The 25606-nt window shown below is 40.3% G+C and overlaps 3 protein-coding genes and 1 pseudogene across 3 annotated transcripts in view; 2 read left to right on the top strand and 2 right to left on the bottom strand.

Moving 5' to 3' along the window:
* Window positions 1–733: 733 nt before the first annotated feature.
* On the bottom strand, window positions 734–4674 carry LOC143018808 (compound eye opsin BCRH1-like; annotated as a pseudogene).
* Window positions 4675–5052: 378 nt separating this feature from the next.
* On the top strand, window positions 5053–13261 carry LOC143018695 (compound eye opsin BCRH2-like). The gene is made up of 9 exons (XM_076174280.1): window positions 5053–5140; window positions 5638–5669; window positions 9644–9851; window positions 9974–10165; window positions 10702–10896; window positions 12178–12386; window positions 12728–12832; window positions 12937–13059; window positions 13154–13261. Exons 1-9 carry the CDS (start codon window positions 5053–5055, stop codon window positions 13259–13261), a joined length of 1260 nt encoding a protein of 419 aa, XP_076030395.1.
* Window positions 13262–18058: 4797 nt separating this feature from the next.
* Window positions 18059–21593, bottom strand: LOC143018693 (compound eye opsin BCRH2-like). The gene is made up of 8 exons (XM_076174279.1): window positions 21461–21593; window positions 20783–20977; window positions 20039–20247; window positions 19806–19881; window positions 18936–19141; window positions 18487–18591; window positions 18258–18380; window positions 18059–18157 (listed from the first exon to the last, which is right to left on the bottom strand). The coding sequence occupies exons 1-8, from the start codon at window positions 21591–21593 to the stop codon at window positions 18059–18061; spliced, it is 1146 nt and encodes a 381-aa protein (XP_076030394.1).
* The window catches only part of LOC143018692 (compound eye opsin BCRH2-like), an 8879-nt gene continuing 4864 nt past the window's right edge, over window positions 21592–25606 (top strand). The window contains exons 1-2 of the mRNA XM_076174278.1: window positions 21592–21658; window positions 22819–22850. Coding sequence (XP_076030393.1) covers window positions 21592–21658; window positions 22819–22850 — 99 coding nt within the window. The remainder of the gene's footprint in view (window positions 21659–22818; window positions 22851–25606) is intronic.

Genomic DNA, 25606 nt, shown 5'->3' with positions numbered 1-25606 from the left:
ATGAAAATGTCTTGCAGTTCTTTTATGAGGAATAGGTATCTGTGGTGGATGTAAAGAGAAGTCTGTATGAAGGAGTAATTGCGCCCACGACAGTGTACAGGGTAGAGATTTGGAATTTAAAGAAAGAGAAAGGAGAAATTTATATATGTTTGAAATGAAGTGTTTGAGAAGTATCGTGGGTGTTACGACGATGGATAGATTGAGAAACAAGGAGGTGGCAAATGGGATAGATGAAAAAATACTGGGATGGTTTGGACACACGGAGGAAAAATTAAACCAAGGAATACTAGCAGAAAGGAGTGAGGAAAGCAGAGGTGGATAAAGTGAACCTAAGGGGTCGACCAAGAATGAGATGGATGGATGGATGGGGTGAGAAGGTATTAGAGTAAATTGGGAATGCCTTTTGAGCAAGAAAGGGAGAAGGTGACATATGGTCACCCCACATGGGACTTACATATAAGTATATCGGATTATGCATATGAAGGAAACAGAGAAAGAGATTACAATAAATTGATACAGGAGTATTTATTGAAAGACAATGTTTTCTTGGATCCAAAAAGTCGTTTATTTCGAAATGTTCGTTTGTGTCAGTGTACATTATTTCCGCTGATAAATTTTGTATTATTGTTAGAAAAACTAAAAGTATATAGTCACTTAGATCACATTGATAAGTATTTTGAAACCCCTATCCCTATTAAGCTGATGCGTTGATGGAGCATTTTGCTGAATTCGCTTATTCCTTTGCTTCCACTTTAGTAGCATTTGACTGATTATCGGTTAGTTTGTCCTCGGGCTCGCGGATGCAGAACCAAGGAAGGGTCTTTTGGAGAGCCTGGAGAGGAATTGCAAAAGAGTTAGATGGGCTTCTTTTTAGTAGCAGACATTCAGAATCAAATATATCTACAATTTAGTTACAGTTAAATGAACCTCACCAGTCGGAACTTGGGGTGGTTGATGGCGTAGATCATTGGGTTGTAGACAGAAGCAGTCTTGGCCAGCAGAGAGGGGAGCAGGGAAACCAGAGGCGTCAGGCCTGATTGGTCGAAGGCCAGACCCTATTAAAACAAACGCAAGGAATTAGGCTTATGCCTACATGAATGAGGTTGTATCAACTACACACTAAAAATCCAAAGACGATGGAGCAGTTAAAAATGACATTACCCGAATGACTACTGCAGCATAGGGTGTCCAGCAAATAATCCAGAGGGCAACGTTAGTCATTGCAACCTTGGCGATGCGGACCTCAGCCGACTGTGCGTTGGAGTCCTGTCAAGTAACAAAGTTAATCTATAAGATCACCATACACCAACAATGTCTTCGTAATTAGTCAAATGTTGTGCTGCTGGATAGTGAGATCAATCAATCTTTGTGGGAAGGGGAATGCACATAGCACAAGTATATGTGGAATTGTAACTGTTACTCCAAATAGGAGTGGATGGTGAAGAGTGCAAAAGAGTGCAAATATGATGGTGAGGTACTAATTTTATAGATCATACTTGATTATGGTGGTTGCTACCTGCGTACAGACAACGATAAAAAGGAAGACTCTCTCCAAATAAGATAGGAGTCCTCTACATTGGAAGTACGTATAAGAAGTAGGAACTCACTGCGTTGGATCGGAGAGTGGACACATTCATCTTCTTGGCCTGTTCCCTCATGGCCTTCTCGTGAGCAAAGATAGCTTTGACGATAAAGACATAGGAGCAGACAATGTTGGTAAGAGGAATGACGAAGTCGAAAGTAAAAATGCAAAGACCATACGAGCGACGGTTGACGTCACAGGACAGGTAGTCAAAAGAGCACGAGTCCAAGATACCTGTGCGAAGAGGGTTCAAACTTTCAATAGGTGCATTATAATTAACAATGACAATAATAATAATCTTCATTTGAAGAGGAGAGCATACCCCTCACATACATCCTTTTTCAAGTTCAGTAGTAATGATTCTTAACTTTTGTTCAGTCTTGCGTAGACTTTGTACAAGTGGAAATTACATGGAATGATTAGAGAGACGATGTCATTTTCCTTGGTGGTCTCCTTAGAACACGCCATAATATCTTCACTCTTACCAGACCAAAGGTCTTGAATGAAGACAACCTTGACGTGTGCTGATTATCTTTCAAAATCCACGATGAAAGACAATATGACCACACACGCCATAGTATCTTGACTCTTACCAGACCAAAGGTCTTGAATGAAGACAACCTTGACGTGTGCTGATTATCTTTCAAAATCCATGTTGAAAGACAATAGATCCACACACGCCATAGTATCTTCACTCTTACCAGACCAAAGGTCTTGAATGAAGACAACCTTGTCGTGTGTTGATTATCCTTCTAAAGCCATGTTAAAAGACAATTAGAACACACACGTCATAGTATCTTCACTTTTACCAGACCAAAGACCTTGAGTGAAGATAACTTTGTCGTGTGTTGATTATCCTTCAACATCGATGTTGAAAGACAACATGACACACACCTTGAGTAGCATCAAGGAGGTTGTTACCAGCACCCAAAGAGTTTTGCGAAGGATTTGCTCCTCTGCTGGCGTATTCCTACTAATAATTGATAAAACACCTTGAATTCCTGAATATCCCTCGCCGGTGTCCCTCGCCGTTGTCCCTCGCCGTTGTCCTTCGCCGTTGTTCCTCGCCGTTGTCCCCCGCCGTTGTCCCTCTACATTCGAAGTATGTATAAGAAATCGGAACTCACTGCGTTGGATCGGAGAGTGGACACATTCATCTTCTTGGCCTGTTCCCTCATGGCCTTCTCGTGAGCAAAGATAGCTTTGACGATGAAAACATAGGAACAGACAATGACGGTAAGAGGAATGACGAAGTCGAAAGTAAAAATGCAAAGACCATACGAGCGACGGTTGACGTCACGGGACAGGTAGTCAAAAGAGCACGAGTCCAGGATACCTGTGCGAAAAAATCCAAGTTTTCAATAGGCACATCATCATAATCAACAATGTCAATAATAGAAATCTTCATTTGAAGAGGTAACCCCACCCCATATACATATACTTCTTTCAAGTCCATTAGTATCGGTTCTTAACTTTTGTTTAGTCTTGTGAAGACTTTGTACAAGTGGAAATTATATGGAATAATTAGACAAACGATGTCATATTTTTTAAGTGGTTTCTAATGGTCGTCTTACATTTCAGAAAATTACTTTCAAACAGGAATTTCCAAGTATCTATGTAAATGATGCAACTGTCATTTCACAACCTGCTGCAAATAGCACTTCTCACAGTTTTTGTCCGCATGAACGGGAAACAGTTGAAATGGAGAATGCAGCAGATGAAAAAGAACCACTGCTCTTGAGTCATAATTCCAGTCATAATTCCAGTCTCTTAACGTCAGGGGGCAAAAATTCAGAACTTCATTTACCTATCACGGAGAATTGGATAAGACTCACTATTCTGCCCTTCAGATATGAATATGTCGCACTTACCTTCGGGAACGTAAGCTCCCCACCCGAAAAAGGGAGGAAGGGACCAGCCGATCGCGTAGGCATAGCAGAAGAGGATGTACAGGAAGGCTCTGCCCTTGGTTAGCGGAGCAGAGGATACTCCATTGACAATGACGTTGTACCGGTCAAAGGAAATGAAGGCAAGGGTCCACAGAGAGCACAGACCGAAGATGGCTCCTGAAGAAACAATTTAATCGTGTTATTGATGTCACGAAAATATTTGGTTTTCGTCTCTACGGTGTGGTGTTAACTCGAATCCTAAGAAATTAAAATCCGAAGAGATGTTGTGGAAGCATCTCAAAATGTACGTGACTTTTTACCAACTTAATTATTGCTCTTTCGGGCTTCGGAACAAATAAATTTTGGTTAAAAGATTATTCATACTTTGCTTGCTAGTGAAGCTAAACAAGATTAGTAACGTGTCTACGAGTGAGAAATGAGCAAGAGCGAAGAGGAGAGAGAGAAAGAAAGCGAGGGAGGGAGAGTGCGTGTGTGGGTCTATGCACACTTGCACAAACCAGAAATGGCCATTAGATCCAGTGCTCTCTTTCAAATAATAAGTGATACGGTTAATTTACTTCTAATGCCTTGCCTCTCACAGAATCGTGAAAGGTGTATGAAAATTTTATTGTCTATCATATTGGCAACAAAAGAACTCACCTAGACATGCATACAGTTCGCAGAAAAACGGAGAGAACATCCAAACTCCACCATGGAAGCAATTGTGGATGTAAGGTGGAAACTGAGTAACTTGCATGCCAAAATCACTGAAGGCCAAATTGAAGACGAGCATGTTTGCCGGCTTCTTCAAGGTTTTGTTCTTCATGATCAAATGCATCACCAAACAGTTTCCTGGGAGTGAGAGGGGAGGGTACCATCAAACGCTTCTCATACCCAAAAGAAAAGATGAGTGGACGCAAATATATATTGATGAGAAACTCATACGTCAACCCTTTCTCGCACTCGCTACTTACCTGTGACTGAAAATATGAAGAGGAAAATATAGGATACGCCGAGGAGGTAGTGCCACATAGGATTGACTGGAGGATAGTTGCTCTAGTGATCGTGGACCATGTGTCGGATCGAGTCTGGCACCATGTCCACAACGGTGACTCCCTCGGGGTATCCAAACGAGAAGTCGTGGGCCCCATAAGCCATGGCACGTGGGCCGGTGCCGTTGAACAGAGCGTTAGAAGAACTCATTGTTATAGACTCTGAAACAAAGAGGTTCGTGTTGACGGCTCATTAGCCAAGTCGAATACACAACATGGACTACAAATCACACAAGACCTCATAGCGTTGTATAGAATCAAGCACATGGAGCGGGGAGGTTGGTGAAACGGGAAGCTTGCTACTAGTTATACCACAGTGGATATATGATTTGCAATCCTGCCAAATGAACTCAAATGAACGTGCGCACTACGGACATCTCTCCAAACCTTGAAATGTATAAGAGAGTACGAGAAACTGGTGGTAGTGCTTTTGATGCAAAAAATAATCATTACTACCAAAGAAGAATGGGTGCAAAAAGGGATATATCCACTTTCTGCCTATAAACTTATGATAGGGGTACTTCCAGAAATGTTTACTTTGACAGGGTGGAGTACAACAAACAGTACAGATAAAGCACACCTAAGCACATTTGGCTGTGGTCGTCACACGACACTCCGTACGTATCAACACAGAGGAGGCAACTAAAAAAATGACACATGCCCATCGTGTCAGGATACCTCACTCACAGTCGCATATGTTCGCAGACGGCACAACACTGCCTGCTCCAGAGCGCGTTAAACACACCAATAACTACTAGAAGCCACAGATCCAACAGATGAAAAGAAAGAACATAAGAATAAAGGAGACTGCAAAAGACCATAAGGCCTACACTAGGCAGCTCCGTATCCATCACCACCTGTCATCCCCATCCATAAAGTTGTCTAATGGTTTTTTAAAACAACTGATAGTTTCAACGCTTACTACATGGTTACTAAGTTTATTCCATTCATCGACCACCCTATTAGTAAACCAATTCTTGCCTATTTCCTTCTTAAATCTAAATTTGTCCAGTTTATACCCATTACTGCGAGTCCTGCCCTGTTGTTTTATTATGATGACCTTGTTTGCATCACCCTTGTTATAGCCTTTGATCCACTTGAACACTTCTATTAGATCACCCCGCACTCTTCGTCTTTCCAGAGAGTGTAAAGAAGATTCTATGCTATGAGGCTGTGAGACACCTTACATTGGAAAGCCGTGGCAAGTGATAGTCATTGATAGCTGAGACCGAAGCCCAAAGCGCTACAGATGTGTATGAAGAAGTATTCTGTAAAAGTGAGAATGTGAAACTTGTTGAGGGAAATACCTTCGTCGTTTGGTTCGTTTAAGTTTGTGAGGATGGAGCGGTCCTAACGGTTTGAGGTCTTCTTCGAAATGGCCTCAACAAGTGCTTGAGTGCATCGCTTATATATTGTCACTCAGTAGTTATTGGATCAGGGTACCCTCTCACAGTCATAACCGGTCCCAGTTCATGCGTTATGACAGTAAGGATTCCGTGTAATAAAGCGGAAAGCAAGATCCACATTTTTACTGCTGAATGTATCATATGAGAAGGCAAATAACCACCAAAATATATGATCATACATACCCACACACTTCGCACAATCACACGCACACGCAAACACACACACACAAACACACACAAACACCACACACACATACACACTCACAAACACACACACACAAACACACCAACACACAAACAAACACACACACACACACACACACACCAGCACACAAGCACACAAACATGCACGCAAACACACAAACAAGACACAAACACACACACACATACATACACACAAACACACACACGCATCAAACAAACTGTAGCGTACTGATTAATCTACACATTGACAATGAATTACAATAATACACAATTTTCCACTAATAAAGAAAGGACTTGCCCAAACACTGGAGTCAATGTGCGTGAATGAAAATGAAATCGCCAGAATAGGCTGGTTTTCTAAGGTGCCTTCTACCTTCTCTAAGCTGACATGGCTGTTCGAATCGGGTTCGAAGGACTACTTAAAAACGAATGACAAACAACCACAGTGGAAATGTTATTACACAAAAATAAGACATATAATACATACAACACATACACAAGACAAATAGAATACACAATACCTATATACAAAATACATAACATACAAAATATCACTGCACAAAAATGTCAAACATTCATCGCACTACTAATCAATAACGTTACATATCTGTAAAGACAGACAACACAGACATTGCGCAGGTAACGACGCAGTGCACTATACCCATGCGTAAACGCGCAACAGCGCGTAACGGGCATTTGTATATCCCTACAACTGTACTGTAGTTTATGAGCCTCAATACTCTGTGCTGTAGGAACCTCAATAGTGACGTTTTACGCGGAACTTTATCCCTTCCATTATTATCCATTCTGTGATTATTTGTGGCCATTTCTCACGGAACAAAGAAAAGATAGCAAATACATCGATCTCTATTGAAATCCGATCAACACATACAATTTTGCCTTGCTCTTTTATTTTCTAAATTTTCCTTTTTTTTTATTTGTGTGTGTGTGTGTGTGTGTGTGTGTGTGTGTGTGTGTGTGTGTGTGTATTCACTTGGTCTTTGGATCACGTGTTGGACTCGTGATCGACAGCTATTTCCCACCCGGAAGAGAGCTCAGAGCTCGTAGGTCCGATCTATGGGTAATGTTATGACCTTACACACACACACACACACCCAACTCCCCGCCCACGAGAGTCAGAGTAACGACCCGAAGCGCAGCGGTACCGAAATAATTTCGGCCCTGGGCACGATTCGAACCAAGTACTACGGGCACCACCATGCTAGCAGTTCAGTGCTCTACCAACTGCGCCACCGAGTCGGTGTGTGTGTGTGTGTGTGTGTGTGTGTATGTATGTATGTGTGTGTGTGTGTGTGTGTGTGTGTGTGTGTGTGTGTGTGTGTGTGTGTGTGTGTGTGTGTGTGTGTGTGTGTGTGTGTGTGTGTGTGTGTGTGTGTGTGTGTGTGTGTGTGTGTGTGTGTGTGCGTGGGTGTGTGTGTGTGTGTTTGTGTGATTATATACTCGTATTTTGATAGTTATTTACCTCTCTGCAGTCCTACTTTCATCTTACTTTCCACTCTATTACATGGAATCCTTACGGCCATAACGCATGAACTGGCTCTGGTTATGAGTGTGAGTGGGCAGCATGATCCAATAACTACTAAGGGACAATATATAAGTGATGAACTCCAACAGCTGTTGAAGTCATTTTCAAGAAGCTCTCAAACCATTAGGACTGTTCCATCCTCCAATACTCATACGAGCCAAACGACGAAGGTATTTTCCTCAACAAGTTTCACGTTCTCAGTCTTAAAGAACGCTTCTTCGTTTATTTCTGTATAGTGTTGGGCTTCGATCTCAGCCACCAGTGATTATCACTTGCCATGGCTATCCAGTGTAAAGTGCCGGCTCCGTCAAGTTTAATCTCCTCATATCAGCAGTTGTCCTTTACCTCCCTTTCCTTCTGTTGGATCTGTGTCCTCCATGTATTTATTGGTGTGCTCATGGTGTCACTGAATCACAACACTGGAGAGATGGAGGAAGCTGATTGCGAACTTGCCTTCCCACCAAAGGTCCTCAACTTAAGATATGCAGAATTCGTATCTGTGGGCAGCCAGTGTCGTGCAGTCTGTGAATGTACTTGTATGCTACTGCATGTGAGGCATCCTAATAGTGCGGACATATGTCGTTAGATAAGCTGCCTCATCTGCAATTGTGTGTCCTGAGTGTATTGTGAAGGCCACACTCAAATCTGCTTAATGTGCTTAATCTGTACTGTTTACTTATTGTACCCCCCCCCAAGAACTCTTGCCACGATTTTATAGACAGAAAACAATATCTCCCTCTTGACGTCCATCGTTCTTTGATATCAGTGAAATATATTTTTCACATCAAGAAGAACCTCACTACACCAAGTTTCTTGTACTCTCTTCTACTCTTAACATCTACTGCTACCATCCTTTCAGTGTCAACGGCTTCCTCTGTCCCTCTGGTTTCTCCCTTACAGCGTTATTTAGTCACGCTTTCGAAAAACTAGACACCACTTACCATCACCCGACTAGAGGATCTTTCTCATTTATCCTTTCGACCTTCTACCGTCCACATTTATGCCGATAGCTGTTGCCCTGATCGCGGAGTAGGTTGCACATCCGTATATCCTTGGCAGAATTTGGATCTCTCCAATCCCCATCAGTTTTCAGCTCTGAACTCTTTCCATTTCTTGCCACCTTACACTTTACTTTTTACTTCCCTCCTTCGCCACTCATATACATTTCTGCTTCATTCGGCACCTTCAAAAATCCTTCCATTCCCTACTCCTGCCATGCACTGACCCATGCTATCCATTCGAATTGCTCGGGATACAGCATCGATTCCATTCTACGCTATCATCCATCTGCCTACCCAATCGTCCGGTTACCTCTACTGAGCTTGTGGGAAAAACGGTGGTGCCAGCACCCGATTAATCACAGGAAAACTATCATAACACACATGTTCGCACTCAAACCTCTTCCAACCACCATATACTCGTACTGACCTCTTAGACTGCACCGATGAGAGATTAAAAAGATATTTCTGTTTCACCCATGGTCTTTTCATGTCTGGTAAAAAAAAAAAAAAAAAAAAAAAAAATAATTTAATTGCGGTATTGTTGTGTACATGTCACCGCATTCTTCGTGAATGCCCCAAATTAAAAATATTTGTTCAACGGGCTCCACATTCTCACCTCGCCTTTCTCATAAAAATTGTATTTCCACATTTTTTCCATAAAACTAACCTTTTCAAAACTAGCCCCCTCATATCATAACTAAACATCGTGATGTTTAATCTCAGCCCAGTTCTGGAGTCTGATGTGTATGGGCGTTGGTGGGTGGTCTCTCATATATTATGAGGGATACGGTGGGTTTTGCTTGGTGGAAATTATATATATTATAATTTGTGTGCATCCGGTGATTGTCTATGGTACATTGTGTTGCTTGGTTGTTTTGTTTTTGTGTCTCAAATGGCTTCAGACCTATTTTGATGAACTTCTTTGTTTCAGAGTCTATAAGGATGGACCCTTCTCGCGCTCAGTTCAACGGCACCGGCCCACGTGCCATGGCTTATGGGGCCCACGACCTCTCGTTTGGATACCCCGAGGGGGTCACCGTTGTGGACATCGTGCCGGACTCGATCCGACACATGATCCACGATCACTGGAGCAACTACCCTCCAGTCAACCCCATGTGGCACTACCTCCTCGGCGTACTCTATATTTTCCTCTTCATAATTTCCGTCACAGGTAAGCAGCTAGTGCGAGAAAGGGTTGACGTATGAGTTTCTCATCAATATATATTTGCGTCCACTCATCTTTTCTTTTGGGTATGAGAAGCGTTTGATGGTACCCTCCTCTCTCACTCCCAGGAAACTGTTTGGTGATGAATTTGATCATGAAGAACAAAAGCTTGAAGACGCCCGCAAACATGCTCGTCTTTAATTTGGCCTTCAGTGATTTTGGCATGCAAGTTACTCAGTTTCCACCTTACATCCACAATTGCTTCCACGGTGGAGTTTGGATGTTCTCTCCGTTCTTATGCGAACTGTACGCATGTACAGGTGAGTTCTTTTGTTGCCAATATGATAGACAATAAGATTTTCATACAGCTTTCACAAGTCTGTGAGAGGCAAGGCATTAGAAGTAAATTAACCGTATCACTTATTATTTGAAAGAGAGCACTGGTTCTAATGGACATTTCTCTCTCTCTCTCTCTCTCTCTCTCTCTATATCTCTCTCTCTCTCTCTCTCTCTCTCTCTCCCTCCCTCTCTCTCTCTCTCTCTCTCTCTCTCTCTCTCTCTCTCTCTCTCTCTCTTTCTTTCTTTCGCTCTTGCTCATTTCTCACTCGTAGACACGTTACTAATCTTGTTTAGCTTCAGTAGCAAGCAAAGTATGAATAATCTTTTAAACAAGCTTTATTTGTTCCAAAGCCCGAAGGAGCAATAATTAAGTTGGTAAACAGTCATGTATATTTTATATGCTTTCACAACATCTCTTTGGGCTATTATTTTATAGGATTCGAGTTAACATCACACCGTACAGACGAAAACCAAATATTTTCGTTTCATAGATAACACGATAAAATTGTTTCTTCAGGAGCCATCTTCGGTCTGTGCTCTCTGTGGACTCTTGCCTTCATTTCCTTTGATCGGTACAACGTCATTGTCAATGGAGTAACCTCTGCTCCGCTAACCAAGGGCAGAGCCTTCCTGTACATCCTCTTCTGCTATACCTACGCGATCGGCTGGTCCCTTCCTCCCTTTTTCGGGTGGGGAGCTTACGTTCCCGAAGGTAAGTGCGACATATTCATATCTGAAGGGCAGAGGAGTTACTCTTATCCAGTTCTCCGTGATAGGTAAATGAAGTTCTGAATTTTTGTTCCCTGATACGCTCTATTGTTAATTTTGGAACTCGCCTTACACTCGCATTAACAAGGTTAAATATATATATATATATATATATATATATATATATATATATATATATATACATATATATATACATATATATATATACACACATATATATATACACACACATATATATATATATATATATATATATATATATACATATATATACATATACATATACATATACATATATATATATATATACACACACACACACACACACACACACACATTTGTATATATATATATATATATATATATATATACATATACATATATATATATCTTTATATTATATATATATATATATATATGTATATATATATATATATATATATATATATATATAAATATATATATATATATATACATATAATGCTGAAACCATAAGGAAAATAAAGTTGGAGTAATCAACGTTTTCGTTTATTACAACATCCTTAGAGTACTCTGAGGATGCTGATATATATATATATATATATATATATATATATATATATATATATATATATATATATATTTATATATACCCGTATATATATATGTATACACACACACACACATATTTATATATATATATATATATATATATATATATATATATATATATATATATATATATAAAAGTTAGTAATGTCACTTGACCAAATTTCAAAACATATCCTGACTTGCTTATCAGCAAGTTAACTTGTCTTTTCCTGGGAAATTCCATCGATGTTGAAAATGTTGATATAGGTTAAGAGACTGGAATTATGACTCAAGATCAGTGGTTCTCTTCTTTCATCTGCTGCATTCTCCATTTGAACTGTTTCCCGTTCATGCGGACAAAAACTATGAGAAGTGCTATTTGCAGCAGGTTGTGAAATGCCAATTGCATCATTTACATAGATATTTGGAAATTCCTGTTTGAAAGTAATTTTCTGAAATGTAAGACGACCATTAGAAATCATTTCAGGAAAATGGTATCGTCCATCTAATTATTCCATATAATTTCCACTTGCACAAAGTCTTCACAAGACTAAACAAAAGTTAAGAACCGATACTAATGGATTTGAAAGAAGTGTGTATGGGGTGGTGTTGTCTCTTGAAATGAAGATTTCTATTATTGACATTGTTGATTAAGATCATGTGCCTATTGAAAAGTTGGATCTTTTTCGCACAGGTATCCTGGACGCGTGCTCTTTTGACTATCTGTCTCGTGACATCAACCGTCGCTCGTATGGTCTTTGCATTTTTACATTCGACTATGTCATTCCTCTTACCATCATTGTCTGTTCCTATGTCTTCATCGTCAAAGCTATCTTTGCTCACGAGAAGGCCATGAGGGAACAGGCCAAGAAGATGAATGTGTCCACTCTCCGATCCAACGCAGTGAGTTGCGATTTCTTATATGTACTTCGAATGTAGAGGACTCCTATGTTACTTGGAGAGATAGTGTCTTGCTCTTTATCGTTATCTATCCGCAGGTAGTAACCACCATAATCAAGTATAATGTAATTGGTGCCTCACCATCACGATTGTAGTCCTTTGCACTCTTCACTATCCACCCATATTTGGTGTAACAGTTACAATTGCACATGTATTTGTGGCATGTGCATTCCTTTTCCCGCTAAGATTGATTGATCTCACTATCCAAGGGCAGAACATTTGACTAATTACGAAGACATTGTTGGTGTATGGTGACCTTATAGATTAACTTTGTTACTTGATAGGACTCCAACGCACAGTCGGCTGAGGTCCGCATCGCCAAGGTTGCAATGACTAACGTTGCCCTCTGGATTATTTGCTGGACACCCTATGCTGCAGTAGTTCTTCGGGTAATGTCATTTTTTACTGCGCCATCGTCTTTGGGTTTTCAGTGAATAGTTGATATAACCTTATTGATGTAGGCATAAGGCTAATTCCTTATTTTTTTTAATAGGGTCTGGCCTTCGACCAATCAGGCCTGACGCCTCTGGTTTCCATGCTCCCCTCTCTGCTGGCCAAGACTGCTTCTGTCTACAACCCAATGATCTACGCCATGAACCACCCCAAGTTCCGACTGGTGAGGTTCATTTAACTGTAACAAGTTTGTATATGTATTTGAGTGTATACTGCTAAACAGAAACCCATCTAACTCTTTTGCAATTCCTCTCCAGGCTCTCCAAAAGACCCATCCTTGGTTCTGCATCCACGAGCCTGAGGAGAAGTCAACTGATAATCAGTCGAATGCCACTAAAGTGGAGGCAAAAGAGGAAGCGACTTAGGCAAAAAAGCTTGAAGTGATGTCTTCGGTCACAAGGTTTTACTGAATGATCTATATGACGGATGCCATATAACCTTTTATCCTTCAACACAATAGTATATTGCAGAAAGAGGTTGCGAGGTTTCTATTGAATGGTCTTAGCGACGAAAGTCAACTATGTAGTTTTAGTTTCCCTAACAATAATACAAAATGTATCAAAAGAAATAATGTGTACTGACACAAACGAAGGTCTGGAAATAAACGACTACTTGGATCCAAGGAAATTTTGTCTTTCAATAAAAACTCCTTTATCAATTAATTTACTCCTTTCTCTCTGTATGTGTTATTGTTGGCTGTGTTTCCCGGGCATCTTGCGTATGTATGTTCGTATATGATAATATATGGGTCTCGTATGGGGTGACCGTCTCTCATCAAGGGGCTCCTCAGGTGGTTGATAGATGAATGGCCTCCTGACAAAGAGGTTACAAGTGGATGTTTTGAATGAATAGTCGCAGAGCAGCCGACGCTGGAGCTACCAGGGACTATGGAGCTGGGTGGTGTGACAAAGCAAAAGCAACGAAATCCTCACCTTTTATTCCAGGTGACTGCCACACCTTGGGTGGATAGTTGTTATTTTTTGCCTGCAGTAAGCGATACTAGACACATTTGGATTTTGGCAAGACAGTGCCAATTTGGACCATTTGAGGAGATATCTGATTAAGCTTGGAACTGGCTCAGATGGTAATAATCCTGCCCTAGATCATTACACGTGGTAAGTAAGGAAACTCTCAAGTGAAGTCATTAATGAGGTTAACTCGGAGGTCATTAACGAAGTGAGTGGTCTGGATGAATTGTGCAGTACCCTAACTACTAGGATTTTGTTTCCAACAAAGATTTATACCCTTCAGTACAAATTAGGGCAGATTGATGATGGATAGGTTGAAAAATGAGATGGAAATAGAAATAGGGTTTTATGTTTGAATGAAAAGGGAAGAAAAGCACATCTGGATTAGATATAATAAAATAGCTAATCTATTTCCATTGTCTCGTGACCCACAAGGCGTTGTCTGCCGTGTTGTCAAGTACTGAATCAAAACATTCAGCATATACCGGAAGGTGTCCCACTACCCCCGAATATGTTGACATGGAATATTCTAAATGTATATTGATTTTTTCATTAAATGGTAGGTGAATTGTTTTACATGCAAAGAAGAGAGGAGACTTGTTAAACGATGTGGCATCTCTGGTCAGGCGACGTTGCCCCGGCTCCTGACCTGGGATTTTCCCTGGGGTTGGGAGTGGGTGTAGAGAAGCCGAGTGCGGGTCTTCGGGCCGTTTGCAGTCTCTTTAATTATACCTGTTATACATACAAATATAAGGAAAACGCTATTGTAAAGAAAAAAAAATGTGAACAAGAAATTGGGAGTGTTAATGAATCGTGACCTTAAATGTAGGAAAAAGTGCATTGATACAAGGGACTGGATTAACAGAACATTAGAATTTATTGTTAGGGCGGATACAAGCAAAATTGCAGATTTAGTTATTAAGCTCTAGCAATAGTTAGACCCATCCGTGACTATGCGGTACAGTTTAATATCCATGGCTAACTTTAGGTTACTGCTAGATGACCTTGGATAATAGGTATCAGAACTGAAATGAAGAATGTAAAGACAAGATAAGAGTATCAGCCCAAGAAAACCAGAAACTTATGCCTTCGATGAAAATATGTACGTAATGAATGCAACGATGATAATGAGTGTGTCAATATTTTCTTAATTATAAAGAATTCAAGGAAAAAAGATGATCACTTGTGAGACATATCATAAAGGCTAAAGAGGATGAGGAACAATATCGTTTTATAAATTGAACTCTTAACATTAGATAAGACATATATGAAGAAAGTGACAGCTTATATTCCTTGTGTAAAATAAGTTAGATATATCATTCCTCAGGTGTCTTTCATTATTCTAAGTGTTAAGGTTTCATTCGGCTAAGGGCCAGGAACTGTACTCATGAGCAGAAATGTACAAGGTATACTCATAATTAATCACAAATTTTCTCAATGCACGTCAAAAACAAATAAATAAATAGATATATGAATAATAAATGAATAATAGATAAATTAATAATAAATGAATGATAAATGATATATAAAATAAATAATAAATAAATAATAAATGAATAATAAAGAACAGATAAATAACAAATAAATAACAAATAGATAAATAATAAACAATAAATAAATAGATAATAGATAAATAATAGATAAATAATATATACATAAAGGATAAATAATAGACAAATAATAGATAATAGATAAATAATAGATAAATAATAGACAAATAATAGATAATACATAATGAATAATAAATAATAGATGAATAAATAATAAGTAAATGAATAGTAAATAAATAATAACTAAATAGAATATATAAATAAATAAATAGATAAACGGCGCCATCAAAATAACACATGGAAAAGGGGCACAATACCGATCTTAACAGACCAACACAACGAAACACCGGAATTATCTATAAAGTTTTTATTAGAGTTCGTAAATGATAGAGGTTATTGTGCTCGGCGTTGCTGCATCTCACTGGAGCACACAATAGTCTAAATTTGATATAAAGTAGCCTACGGCACGCGACACGATCACCATTCATCAAACACAATGTCCTTGACAATGCATGAAGAATGAACAGAGTACATGAGGTCACTGCGTAGTTGGTGGCGCCAAGTGTAGGTTTTAGGAGAATGGCTGAGGCAGACGACGCTTTGGGGATAGGATCAGTAATTTCCAATTGCAATTAATAAAAAAACAATTTTTTCTTTGTAATATATATATCTATCATTGACTTTTGGAAGTATTAAATTTAATTTATATAAGATTAAACAGCCTTTATTTACAAAGTGGTTAGTCTTTAATACAAGATCAATAAAGCTGTTGTCTTTGTTGGCTTTCTCAGTTGTGTCATTTCTAGTATATACCATATATGTGTGTAAACTAAACACAATAAAGTTTTCAGTTATCAATATTGTTACTAGTATTTTCAATTTTATTACTATGAATCTTGCTGTGAACGAAGACCAGATTCTTGAATTCTTTGAACATTTATTCAACGTTTCGATAACAATGGCTATCACCAGAAAATGCATGTAAAGCATAGTATAACAAGGTCGTACAATAGCTAGAAAACCACGCAGTAACTGCTAACATGACAACAGGGAAGAACGACTTTATTCAAAGGATAGATGTATAGAAAAGTTTAAAGTTGATAAAACACCAGGGCCTGACGGTTAGCATCCAAGAATATAGAATGAAATGAAAAACGAGATTGTTGTTCCATTAGAAATTATGAAAAAAAAATCATATCCAGTGGGGTGTTACAGGAGGTAGAAACGAGGGTAATGGGGATAGGATTGAAGATGATTAGAGAGACTGAAGAGAAATGGAGCTCAGGAGTTCAGCAAGTTGTTGTTTGCTGATGACACAGCGCTTGTGGCTGGGTCAGACGAGGGTCTGAGACGACTGGTGATGGAGTTTGGGAAGACATGCGAGAGGAGATAATTAAATGTAAAGTGATAAGATGTACAAGAGGTGAGGGTGGTAGCAATTATGAGATAAATCTTCAAGAAGAAGGGTCAGAGGAAAGGAATGATCTTAAACGTTTAGGGTCGCAGGAGTTGGGGTGGAGGTAACATAAGAACATAAGAATGAAGGAGACTGCAAGAGACCATAAGGCCTACACAAGGCAGCTCCATATCCATCACCAGCTCTAATCCCCATCCATAAAATTGTCTAACCGTTTCTTAAAACAACTGATAGTTTCAGCGCTCACTACGTGGTTACCAAGTCTATTCCATTCGTTGACCACCCTATAAGTATACAAATTCTTGCCTATTTCCTTCTTAAATATGATTTTGTCCATTTTAAATTCATTACTGCGAGCCCTGCCCTGTTGTTTTAATATGATGACCTTGTTTGCATCACCGTTGTTAAAGCCTTTGATCCACTTGAACACCTCCATTTGATCACCCCGCACTCTGCGTCTCTCCAGAGAATGTAAGTTATAGAAGGAGAGAAGCATGAAAATGTCTTGCAGTTCTTTTATGAGGAATAGGTATCTGTGGTGGATGTAAAGAGAAGTCTGTATGAAGGAGTAATTGCGCCCACGACAGTGTACAGGGTAGAGATTTGGAATTTAAAGAAAGAGAAAGGAGAAATTTATATATGTTTGAAATGAAGTGTTTGAGAAGTATCGTGGGTGTTACGACGATGGATAGATTGAGAAACAAGGAGGTGGCAAATGGGATAGATGAAAAAATACTGGGATGGTTTGGACACACGGATGAAAAATTAAACCAAGGAATACTAGCAGAAAGGAGTGAGGAAAGCAGAGGTGGATAAAGTGAACCTAAGGGGTCGACCAAGAATGAGATGGATGGATGGATGGGGTGAGAAGGTATTAGAGTAAATTGGGAATGCCTTTTGAGCAAGAAAGGGAGAAGGTGACATATGGTCACCCCACATGGGACTTACATATAAGTATATCGGATTATGCATATGAAGGAAACAGAGAAAGAGATTACAATAAATTGATACAGGAGTATTTATTGAAAGACAATGTTTTCTTGGATCCAAAAAGTCGTTTATTTCGAAATGTTCGTTTGTGTCAGTGTACATTATTTCCGCTGCTAAATTTTGTATTATTGTTAGAAAAACTAAAAGTATATAGTCACTTAGATCACATTGATAAGTATTTTGAAACCCCTATCCCTATTAAGCTGATGCGTTGATGGAGCATTTTGCTGAATTCGCTTATTCCTTTGCTTCCACTTTAGTAGCATTTGACTGATTATCGGTTAGTTTGTCCTCGGGCTCGCGGATGCAGAACCAAGGAAGGGTCTTTTGGAGAGCCTGGAGAGGAATTGCAAAAGAGTTAGATGGGCTTCTTTTTAGTAGCAGACATTCAGAATCAAATATATCTACAATTTAGTTACAGTTAAATGAACCTCACCAGTCGGAACTTGGGGTGGTTGATGGCGTAGATCATTGGGTTGTAGACAGAAGCAGTCTTGGCCAGCAGAGAGGGGAGCAGGGAAACCAGAGGCGTCAGGCCTGATTGGTCGAAGGCCAGACCCTATTAAAACAAACGCAAGGAATTAGGCTTATGCCTACATGAATGAGGTTGTATCAACTACACACTAAAAATCCAAAGACGATGGAGCAGTTAAAAATGACATTACCCGAATGACTACTGCAGCATAGGGTGTCCAGCAAATAATCCAGAGGGCAACGTTAGTCATTGCAACCTTGGCGATGCGGACCTCAGCCGACTGTGCGTTGGAGTCCTGTCAAGTAACAAAGTTAATCTATAAGATCACCATACACCAACAATGTCTTCGTAATTAGTCAAATGTTGTGCTGCTGGATAGTGAGATCAATCAATCTTTGTGGGAAGGGGAATGCACATAGCACAAGTATATGTGGAATTGTAACTGTTACTCCAAATAGGAGTGGATGGTGAAGAGTGCAAAAGAGTGCAAATATGATGGTGAGGTACTAATTTTATAGATCATACTTGATTATGGTGGTTGCTACCTGCGTACAGACAACGATGAAAAGGAAGACTCTCTCCAAATAAGATAGGAGTCCTCTACATTGGAAGTACGTATAAGAAGTAGGAACTCACTGCGTTGGATCGGAGAGTGGACACATTCATCTTCTTGGCCTGTTCCCTCATGGCCTTCTCGTGAGCAAAGATAGCTTTGACGATAAAGACATAGGAGCAGACAATGTTGGTAAGAGGAATGACGAAGTCGAAAGTAAAAATGCAAAGACCATACGAGCGACGGTTGACGTCACAGGACAGGTAGTCAAAAGAGCACGAGTCCAAGATACCTGTGCGAAGAGGGTTCAAACTTTCAATAGGTGCATTATAATTAACAATGACAATAATAATAATCTTCATTTGAAGAGGAGAGCATACCCCTCACATACATCCTTTTTCAAGTTCAGTAGTAATGATTCTTAACTTTTGTTCAGTCTTGCGTAGACTTTGTACAAGTAAGTGGAAATTACATGGAATGATTAGAGAGACGATGTCATTTTCCTTGGTGGTCTCCTTAGAACACGCCATAATATCTTCACTCTTACCAGACCAAAGGTCTTGAATGAAGACAACCTTGACGTGTGCTGATTATCTTTCAAAATCCACGATGAAAGACAATATGACCACACACGCCATAGTATCTTGACTCTTACCAGACCAAAGGTCTTGAATGAAGACAACCTTGACGTGTGCTGATTATCTTTCAAAATCCATGTTGAAAGACAATAGATCCACACACGCCATAGTATCTTCACTCTTACCAGACCAAAGGTCTTGAATGAAGACAACCTTGTCGTGTGTTGATTATCCTTCTAAAGCCATGTTAAAAGACAATTAGAACACACACGTCATAGTATCTTCACTTTTACCAGACCAAAGACCTTGAGTGAAGATAACTTTGTCGTGTGTTGATTATCCTTCAACATCGATGTTGAAAGACAACATGACACACACCTTGAGTAGCATCAAGGAGGTTGTTACCAGCACCCAAAGAGTTTTGCGAAGGATTTGCTCCTCTGCTGGCGTATTCCTACTAATAATTGATAAAACACCTTGAATTCCTGAATATCCCTCGCCGGTGTCCCTCGCCGTTGTCCCTCGCCGTTGTCCTTCGCCGTTGTTCCTCGCCGTTGTCCCCCGCCGTTGTCCCTCTACATTCGAAGTATGTATAAGAAATCGGAACTCACTGCGTTGGATCGGAGAGTGGACACATTCATCTTCTTGGCCTGTTCCCTCATGGCCTTCTCGTGAGCAAAGATAGCTTTGACGATGAAAACATAGGAACAGACAATGACGGTAAGAGGAATGACGAAGTCGAAAGTAAAAATGCAAAGACCATACGAGCGACGGTTGACGTCACGGGACAGGTAGTCAAAAGAGCACGAGTCCAGGATACCTGTGCGAAAAAATCCAAGTTTTCAATAGGCACATCATCATAATCAACAATGTCAATAATAGAAATCTTCATTTGAAGAGGTAACCCCACCCCATATACATATACTTCTTTCAAGTCCATTAGTATCGGCTCTTAACTTTTGTTTAGTCTTGTGAAGACTTTGTACAAGTGGAAATTATATGGAATAATTAGACAAACGATGTCATATTTTTTAAGTGGTTTCTAATGGTCGTCTTACATTTCAGAAAATTACTTTCAAACAGGAATTTCCAAGTATCTATGTAAATGATGCAACTGTCATTTCACAACCTGCTGCAAATAGCACTTCTCACAGTTTTTGTCCGCATGAACGGGAAACAGTTGAAATGGAGAATGCAGCAGATGAAAAAGAACCACTGCTCTTGAGTCATAATTCCAGTCATAATTCCAGTCTCTTAACGTCAGGGGGCAAAAATTCAGAACTTCATTTACCTATCACGGAGAATTGGATAAGACTCACTATTCTGCCCTTCAGATATGAATATGTCGCACTTACCTTCGGGAACGTAAGCTCCCCACCCGAAGAAGGGAGGAAGGGACCAGCCGATCGCGTAGGCATAGCAGAAGAGGATGTACAGGAAGGCTCTGCCCTTGGTTAGCGGAGCAGAGGATACTCCATTGACAATGACGTTGTACCGGTCAAAGGAAATGAAGGCAAGGGTCCACAGAGAGTACAGACCGAAGATGGCTCCTGAAGAAACAATTTAATCGTGTTATTGATGTCACGAAAATATTTGGTTTTCGTCTCTACGGTGTGGTGTTAACTCGAATCCTAAGAAATTAAAATCCGAAGAGATGTTGTGGAAGCATCTCAAAATGTACGTGACTTTTTACCAACTTAATTATTGCTCTTTCGGGCTTCGGAACAAATAAATTTTGGTTAAAAGATTATTCATACTTTGTTTGCTAGTGAAGCTAAACAAGATTAGTAACGTGTCTACGAGTGAGAAATGAGCAAGAGCGAAGAGGAGAGAGAGAAAGAAAGAGAGGGAGGGAGAGTGCGTGTGTGGGTCTATGCACACTTGCACAAACCAGAAATGGCCATTAGATCCAGTGCTCTCTTTCAAATAATAAGTGATACGGTTAATTTACTTCTAATGCCTTGCCTCTCACAGAATCGTGAAAGGTGTATGAAAATTTTATTGTCTATCATATTGGCAACAAAAGAACTCACCTAGACATGCATACAGTTCGCAGAAAAACGGAGAGAACATCCAAACTCCACCATGGAAGCAATTGTGGATGTAAGGTGGAAACTGAGTAACTTGCATGCCAAAATCACTGAAGGCCAAATTGAAGACGAGCATGTTTGCCGGCTTCTTCAAGGTTTTGTTCTTCATGATCAAATGCATCACCAAACAGTTTCCTGGGAGTGAGAGGGGAGGGTACCATCAAACGCTTCTCATACCCAAAAGAAAAGATGAGTGGACGCAAATATATATTGATGAGAAACTCATACGTCAACCCTTTCTCGCACTCGCTACTTACCTGTGACTGAAAATATGAAGAGGCACGTGGGCCGGTGCACGTGGGCCGGTGCCGTTGAACAGAGCGTTAGAAGAACTCATTGTTATAGACTCTGAAACAAAGAGGTTCGTGTTGACGGCTCATTAGCCAAGTCGAATACACAACATGGACTACAAATCACACAAGACCTCATAGCGTTGTATAGAATCAAGCACATGGAGCGGGGAGGTTGGTGAAACGGGAAGCTTGCTACTAGTTATACCACAGTGGATATATGATTTGCAATCCTGCCAAATGAACTCAAATGAACGTGCGCACTACGGACATCTCTCCAAACCTTGAAATGTATAAGAGAGTACGAGAAACTGGTGGTAGTGCTTTTGATGCAAAAAATAATCATTACTACCAAAGAAGAATGGGTGCAAAAAGGGATATATCCACTTTCTGCCTATAAACTTATGATAGGGGTACTTCCAGAAATGTTTACTTTGACAGGGTGGAGTACAACAAACAGTACAGATAAAGCACACCTAAGCACATTTGGCTGTGGTCGTCACACGACACTCCGTACGTATCAACACAGAGGAGGCAACTAAAAAAATGACACATGCCCATCGTGTCAGGATACCTCACTCACAGTCGCATATGTTCGCAGACGGCACAACACTGCCTGCTCCAGAGCGCGTTAAACACACCAATAACTACTAGAAGCCACAGATCCAACAGATGAAAAGAAAGAACATAAGAATAAAGGAGACTGCAAAAGACCATAAGGCCTACACTAGGCAGCTCCGTATCCATCACCACCTGTCATCCCCATCCATAAAGTTGTCTAATGGTTTTTTAAAACAACTGATAGTTTCAACGCTTACTACATGGTTACTAAGTTTATTCCATTCATCGACCACCCTATTAGTAAACCAATTCTTGCCTATTTCCTTCTTAAATCTAAATTTGTCCAGTTTATACCCATTACTGCGAGTCCTGCCCTGTTGTTTTTATTATGATGACCTTGTTTGCATCACCCTTGTTATAGCCTTTGATCCACTTGAACACTTCTATTAGATCACCCCGCACTCTTCGTCTTTCCAGAGAGTGTAAAGAAGATTCTATGCTATGAGGCTGTGAGACACCTTACATTGGAAAGCCGTGGCAAGTGATAGTCATTGATAGCTGAGACCGAAGCCCAAAGCGCTACAGATGTGTATGAAGAAGTATTCTGTAAAAGTGAGAATGTGAAACTTGTTGAGGGAAATACCTTCGTCGTTTGGTTCGTTTAAGTTTGTGAGGATGGAGCGGTCCTAACGGTTTGAGGTCTTCTTCGAAATGGCCTTAACAAGTGCTTGAGTGCATCGCTTATATATTGTCACTCAGTAGTTATTGGATCAGGGTACCCTCTCACAGTCATAACCGGTCCCAGTTCATGCGTTATGACAGTAAGGATTCCGTGTAATAAAGCGGAAAGCAAGATCCACATTTTTACTGCTGAATGTATCATATGAGAAGGCAAATAACCACCAAAATATATGATCATACATACCCACACACTTCGCACAATCACACGCACACGCAAACACACACACACAAACACACACAAACACCACACACACATACACACTCACAAACACACACACACAAACACACCAACACACAAACAAACACACACACACACACACACACCAGCACACAAGCACACAAACATGCACGCAAACACACAAACAAGACACAAACACACACACACATACATACACACAAACACACACACGCATCAAACAAACTGTAGCGTACTGATTAATCTACACATTGACAATGAATTACAATAATACACAATTTTCCACTAATAAAGAAAGGACTTGCCCAAACACTGGAGTCAATGTGCGTGAATGAAAATGAAATCGCCAGAATAGGCTGGTTTTCTAAGGTGCCTTCTACCTTCTCTAAGCTGACATGGCTGTTCGAATCGGGTTCGAAGGACTACTTAAAAACGAATGACAAACAACCACAGTGGAAATGTTATTACACAAAAATAAGACATATAATACATACAACACATACACAAGACAAATAGAATACACAATACCTATATACAAAATACATAACATACAAAATATCACTGCACAAAAATGTCAAACATTCATCGCACTACTAATCAATAACGTTACATATCTGTAAAGACAGACAACACAGACATTGCGCAGGTAACGACGCAGTGCACTATACCCATGCGTAAACGCGCAACAGCGCGTAACGGGCATTTGTATATCCCTACAACTGTACTGTAGTTTATGAGCCTCAATACTCTGTGCTGTAGGAACCTCAATAGTGACGTTTTACGCGGAACTTTATCCCTTCCATTATTATCCATTCTGTGATTATTTGTGGCCATTTCTCACGGAACAAAGAAAAGATAGCAAATACATCGATCTCTATTGAAATCCGATCAACACATACAATTTTGCCTTGCTCTTTTATTTTCTAAATTTTCCTTTTTTTTTATTTGTGTGTGTGTGTGTGTGTGTGTGTGTGTGTGTGTGTGTGTGTGTATTCACTTGGTCTTTGGATCACGTGTTGGACTCGTGATCGACAGCTATTTCCCACCCGGAAGAGAGCTCAGAGCTCGTAGGTCCGATCTATGGGTAATGTTATGACCTTACACACACACACACACCCAACTCCCCGCCCACGAGAGTCAGAGTAACGACCCGAAGCGCAGCGGTACCGAAATAATTTCGGCCCTGGGCACGATTCGAACCAAGTACTACGGGCACCACCATGCTAGCAGTTCAGTGCTCTACCAACTGCGCCACCGAGTCGGTGTGTGTGTGTGTGTGTGTGTGTGTATGTATGTGTGTGTGTGTGTGTGTGTGTGTGTGTGTGTGTGTGTGTGTGTGTGTGTGTGTGTGTGTGTGTGTGTGTATAAATGTGTGTGTGTGTGTGTGTGTGTGTGTGTGTGTGTGTGTGTGTGTGTGTGTGTGTGTGTGTGTGTGTGTGTGCGTGGGTGTGGGTGTGTGTGTGTTTGTGTGATTATATACTCGTATTTTGATAGTTATTTACCTCTCTGCAGTCCTACTTTCATCTTACTTTCCACTCTATTACATGGAATCCTTACGGCCATAACGCATGAACTGGCTCTGGTCATGAGTGTGAGTGGGCAGGATGATCCAATAACTACTAAGGGACAATATATAAGTGATGAACTCCAACAGCTGTTGAAGTCATTTTCAAGAAGCTCTCAAACCATTAGGACTGTTCCATCCTCCAATACTCATACGAGCCAAACGACGAAGGTATTTTCCTCAACAAGTTTCACGTTCTCAGTCTTAAAGAACGCTTCTTCGTTTATTTCTGTATAGTGTTGGGCTTCGATCTCAGCCACCAGTGATTATCACTTGCCATGGCTATCCAGTGTAAAGTGCCGGCTCCGTCAAGTTTAATCTCCTCATATCAGCAGTTGTCCTTTACCTCCCTTTCCTTCTGTTGGATCTGTGTCCTCCATGTATTTATTGGTGTGCTCATGGTGTCACTGAATCACAACACTGGAGAGATGGAGGAAGCTGATTGCGAACTTGCCTTCCCACCAAAGGTCCTCAACTTAAGATATGCAGAATTCGTATCTGTGGGCAGCCAGTGTCGTGCAGTCTGTGAATGTACTTGTATGCTACTGCATGTGAGGCATCCTAATAGTGCGGACATATGTCGTTAGATAAGCTGCCTCATCTGCAATTGTGTGTCCTGAGTGTATTGTGAAGGCCACACTCAAATCTGCTTAATGTGCTTAATCTGTACTGTTTACTTATTGTACCCCCCCCCCCAAGAACTCTTGCCACGATTTTATAGACAGAAAACAATATCT

This window comes from Oratosquilla oratoria, chromosome 35 (assembly GCF_046742065.1).
Source record: "Oratosquilla oratoria isolate Oo_2021 chromosome 35, ASM4674206v1, whole genome shotgun sequence".
Taxonomy (NCBI): domain Eukaryota; kingdom Metazoa; phylum Arthropoda; class Malacostraca; order Stomatopoda; family Squillidae; genus Oratosquilla; species Oratosquilla oratoria.
The sequence above is the reverse complement of the archived record's forward strand: the minus strand, read 5'-3'. Positions and strand labels throughout refer to the sequence as shown.